The 4,873-nt window shown below is 36.1% G+C and overlaps 2 protein-coding genes across 2 annotated transcripts; both read left to right on the top strand.

The window, feature by feature from the left end:
* Nucleotides 1-364: 364 nt before the first annotated feature.
* Nucleotides 365-950, top strand: LOAG_12661 (hypothetical protein; the record flags this gene model as incomplete). The annotated part of the gene is made up of 2 exons (XM_003148173.1): nucleotides 365-518; nucleotides 706-950. 2 exons carry the CDS (start codon nucleotides 365-367, stop codon nucleotides 948-950), a joined length of 399 nt encoding a protein of 132 aa, XP_003148221.1.
* Nucleotides 951-2,249: 1,299 nt separating this feature from the next.
* On the top strand, nucleotides 2,250-4,873 carry LOAG_12659 (hypothetical protein). Its single transcript, XM_003148172.2, has 7 exons — nucleotides 2,250-2,459; nucleotides 2,592-2,690; nucleotides 2,754-2,908; nucleotides 3,133-3,221; nucleotides 3,404-3,471; nucleotides 3,700-3,778; nucleotides 3,975-4,873. Exons 1-7 carry the CDS (start codon nucleotides 2,375-2,377, stop codon nucleotides 4,210-4,212), a joined length of 813 nt encoding a protein of 270 aa, XP_003148220.1. The 5' UTR covers nucleotides 2,250-2,374; the 3' UTR covers nucleotides 4,213-4,873.

Genomic DNA, 4,873 nt, shown 5'->3' with positions numbered 1-4,873 from the left:
CAACAATGGCGCTATCCGCAATATTCGAGAGTATATCGCTGAAGCCGGATGGCATCAACCAGTCGTCTGTTGTAGTACCGGAACCGGATCTTGTTACGACACCCAAGAAATTGTTGATTTAAGTTAGATTTAATGGAATTGAAGTGAAGTATCGTGAAATCGGATTTCAAATCTGTACAAGACCCATTGTCCAGTATCAAAATTGAGCAAAAACTGTCCCGTTGACTGCCATCCATGGCACAGTCCCGTATTTGAAATTAGTAGTCTGGATTCTTCACGATACGTTTGCGAAAGTGTTATCGATTGTGATGGAACTAATGCTTCCCGATCTTTCGTACTTTTCTCATTCATTAGGTACGGCCTAATGCATCGCGTATTAGGAACCAGTGAGTGCATAGCAAATTATCTGGACGGTGGTTTTATGCGCTCCGTTTGGTGTTTGTCGCATACCAGTTCACTGTTTTTATTGCTAATCGCATTATTTTTCCTTACTAAACCAATCTGGTTACTTTGGCCAGGTAAGTGTTCAATTCCGCCTGTTACTATTATTCTTGTCCTTTCACCACTGATATGAAATCGTCCAAAATCTGTTCCGCCCCACAACAAACATTTAGCCTCCGTTAAAAGGATCACATTTGCAGTATGAAACTTGTGTACTTCTCTGGTCCACACAGTACTGAAACATCTTCGAAGAAATCTTTTCAGCACTTTTGATGCAATCATCATATGCTCTTGGGTTAGCAGTGTTAACGATGGCAACAGCGCCGAAGATGCTTGACGCAATGAGTGGTAAGGTGGATACAGAATTCGGTGCCGCATTTGCTGTTTACCTGATGGGCTTCATTTCCAACTGGCTATTCACATTTGTCTTGTGGCATCATTACTGGTATATTGAGGAGAAACTGAAAACCATTTCTTCCAAGCGTGTTTCAGCCGGTTATAGCTTTTAAAGTAAATCAGCATGATACTAAACGCGAAATTTTATACACCCTGTTATCAATAATTTGTCCTTTACATTGTATCTGATATCATAATGTATACTGGTCAGTGTCCAATCAATTAACAGATAGATTTCCTGCTATTGTAACCCCATTTTGTTCCTTGACCTTTGACACTTCTGTTTTTTAGGAGAAAGGGAGAGAAGAGAAAAGAAATGATAGAATTTAAAGAATGACAAGATTAGGCAAATTCAGAGTGATTTTCTTGCTATTTAAATATGCTAATATTTTATGAGAAAATTATCACCACTGCTGATGTTGAAAAAAAAGCGAAGGAATTTATAATACGTACAAGCATTTGTTGTAGAATTTCTTAGATGAAGAATTCATTATCACATTACGCAAAGGAAAGGGATAAAACGTTTTCCCATATTTAAAGTGATGAGTCAATTACCTAAGCTTCAAATCATCCAACAATACCCTTTGTCTGATGTTGAAATTGCGTACATTTAGTAGCTAAATTATACAATGCTGTTTGCCTCATATATAAATCCTTGTATGCAGCTGTATGATACTGTAAGCCTAACTCACTTATAGACAATATAAAAGCTCATTAATGGATTTTTGGGGAGCTTCTCTCTTTTGCTCATCCATCAACAAACAAACAACAAACGACAATAAAAAAAAACTTCCTCGACAGCTGAAGAAAAATAAATTTCTGGTGATAACAAATATGGTAGTGAGAATTTCACAGATTTCGACAATGTCGAAAAAAACAACTGCTTACTAATATGAAGGAATTATTGCGTTCTACTAACAATGAACTACCGGTGAGACTATGACCGAAGGAAAAATGGCAGAACATAGATCAGAACGAAGCGTCCCAGAAGGACTGCAGAAAGAGAAGTTAAAAATGAATCACGAACCGCAAATAATTTTTTTATTGATTACACCAATATAAGTAACAATTAGTAATCATATTTGATTAAATGATTGAATTTTTTATTTTGTTGCCATCACTAATAATAAATACTGAGATTTGGAGGTGGGACACAAAAATGAGTAAAGATGAAGCAGAAGTAGTGCACACTTTTATTTCTGTCCTTTCCCTTACATTTGAAATTTTAAAGTTCACGAAAAGATCAAGCAAATTAGAATGTAAGGCTTGAGTCAGAGTTTTCATTGAAGCCTATTCAGAATGACAATTGGATATTCGTCCGGTCTGCCGGTGAAGTTGAATTCTCAAGAGGCGAGGAAAAAAGACTAAGAGATGGATGCGTTTGGATTTAGCGAGACGTTTTTTTTCATTTAGCGATCTGCTTGAAATTGGTCATACATGTTAACTAAATACATTTAGAATACATTCGAGTGACGACAATTCGTTGACGTTACGTGCGTGTGGTGAGAGGAGGATATGTGTAAAGGAAGCACTGATTATGTCAGATGAAGGGAGAGGGACGCTTTGGTCGAAATTCGATTCTCTTCCGAATAAGTTGTTGCAATTCTTTTCACGAGATTCAGGTAAACGAAGTATCTATTGCTATTGCAAGAACTTTATTGTTGAGCTGAAAAATTCATCTTAAATCTAATAATATCGGGACTGTGCTATTTTTTTTACAGATTTCAAAAAAAAAGTGAGTGAGGAATTTTCAGATGGTAAGGATAAAGTTGTTGCTGAAAGTGAACAACACATTGTGGATAATTCCAACACTAGTGGTTGGCAGCGACTGAGAAATATGTATATTAATAAAGGTTGGTAAAAAATTATTCTTCAGTTTGTAAACTTTGAAATTTATTATGTTTTTAATGTTACAGATGTGCATTTTGAAACAAGTATATTGGTGCCATGTATGGAATGGACATTTGTTGGTACAGTACTACTCACAGGTCCTCTAGGATGGCAAAGAGCTGCTGACCGTTATAATCGTTATGCGAGAGGGCGAATATTTCTTAGTCCACGTGACGCATTGGTTAGTATTAATTTGTACACGTTGTACACTGTAACATTGATTGCGAATTTTGGTGGTATGAACAGCTTTCTAGCGCTTGCTATGAAAAATGTTTTTGTCAGCGTTGTAAAGACGTGATTTTCATCAAGCATCGTCGAGCCAGACTTTTCCAGCCTAACCTAACTGCTTTAGGATGAATATTGTGTCAGTTAATATTACCTCGCTTTTGTTTAAGTAGATTTTAGAGACGTAAATGGGATTATGCATTCGCATCATTTTTACGCATGGGAGCAATTAACGGTACTCTGGCAGCATTATACGTTGGATGTATGGTGTAAGTTGTTCCTTCTTTTCATCTCATTGATCTAATATTATTTTCATAATTCAGGTGCTAGCGTCTTTTGTTCAACTTATGAGAGGAGTTGGGAAAATGACGAAAATGCTCAAGCAGTTTTTCCGTTTACAAATTTGAAAATTAGAAGTGATATTTGCATTTTGTATTATCATTACTTTTAGAGCAGCGATCACACACGTTGCAGCATGGCGTGACCATTTTTCACTTTGGACAGTTCCCGTTATAACAAGTGTGTTTACATCTCTTTACTTCCAAATTATTAACTGTGGATCTGTGGCATTTAGTTAGAGAGTGAGCACGAGATCTGGAATAGACATTGGCTTGAATAAGTGTCTTAGTAACGTCAAACGCTGTGCAAGAAAGGTAAAGAAAGAGAAATGATTGGTTTTAGCAACTTCAGAATTAGTTCAGTAGATGATTTTTCAAAATTAAAATGAGGAAGTAACTTTTGTTTCAGCTTCACTACCTTTTATAATTGCATATCCACTTGGTTTGCGAAAAATGGTGCAAACAGCAAATCTAGGATTAGCGTGCGGGTATCATTTCTTGTGTTCTTTTTTTTTCCGATAATTTTAATAGTAATGTCACATTGGCTTATCGATTTCATTCTGGAAGGGAAAATGTGGGACACCATTCGTGTGTTATTCATGTTTCCTAAGTTTCGACTAAAATTAAGAGGATCAGTTTTTCGTGATTTTTTTTTTCACTTTTTATCTGGTATTTTATTTGTAGGTTGACACTGTCGTTGATCGTGTTTAGTGCATCATATTTTTCCAATCAGACGATAAACGAAACTTATCAACAGTTCAAACGAGAACATGAATTGATGTTGAGGGCTGAACGAATTAGGGACGAAAATCTTAAAATATATCAAAAAGAGCACAAAATTTGGCCCAAAAGTTTGGCAAAACTTATGATGGATAAGGATAAAAAGTTAGAGAATGAAATTTCTGAAAATCCCTCTAAATAAAAACTCTGGTAACACTATGTCTACAAACGATGTATGTTCATGCGTTCATCTTCATTCGTCGATGCATTTCCTTTAAATATTTTTATGAACGGTTTGGTTCTTCTATATCTACCAATATATGTTGAGACTGTGGCATTTGGAAATATAGTTATACCAAGTTGTTAGTGCTACCTTGGGTAAGTTTGCAAGAACAAAGTGTCTCTTTTTATCATCATTTCCACTTCCTTTTTTTTTTGTTTGTCTCTTCCTCTCAGTCCTTTTCCCACGCTTCTCAAGAACTCAGCTTTACGGACGAACCGGACAAATATCCGATTGTCACCCTGTGTTGGAAAACCGAGAAACTTGTATTTATAATTTAAATATAAAGCGCTTTTTGAAATTTGCTGAGGTAAGATTGTTGTTTATGCCGTTGTCCTCACATTGTCAGGCTTGCCGTTGTATGGTACTGCAACATGTATATTCTTTGATCTTATATGCCGCTTCTTGCATATATGTTGTTATTTATCATTCTAATAATCTTGTACGTCTTGTTTAAATGTTGTAAAGTTCATATTGTCAATCGGTTCGACCTTATGGACTGTGGTAAACAAACTCTCCCTGTATAAGCTCGAAACCCGGGAATCTCGGCATTCTTTTTTATCGACGTACAGCGATATCTTCC

This window comes from Loa loa, assembly GCF_000183805.2.
Source record: "Loa loa unplaced genomic scaffold supercont3.3, whole genome shotgun sequence".
In the NCBI taxonomy this organism is placed as follows: Eukaryota; Metazoa; Nematoda; class Chromadorea; order Rhabditida; family Onchocercidae; genus Loa; species Loa loa.
This window is presented reverse-complemented; position numbering and strand designations above follow the sequence as displayed.

Bases quoted from the DNA above. Each gene is read 5' to 3' on its own strand.
- LOAG_12659 (XM_003148172.2), top strand. From the start codon at position 2,375: ATGTCAGATGAAGGGAGAGGGACGCTTTGGTCGAAATTCGATTCTCTT. The intron at 2,909-3,132 runs GTTAGTATTAAT...AGTAGATTTTAG, and splicing joins TTAGTCCACGTGACGCATTG to AGACGTAAATGGGATTATGC. The intron at 3,472-3,699 runs GTGTGTTTACAT...CTTTTGTTTCAG, and splicing joins GACAGTTCCCGTTATAACAA to CTTCACTACCTTTTATAATT.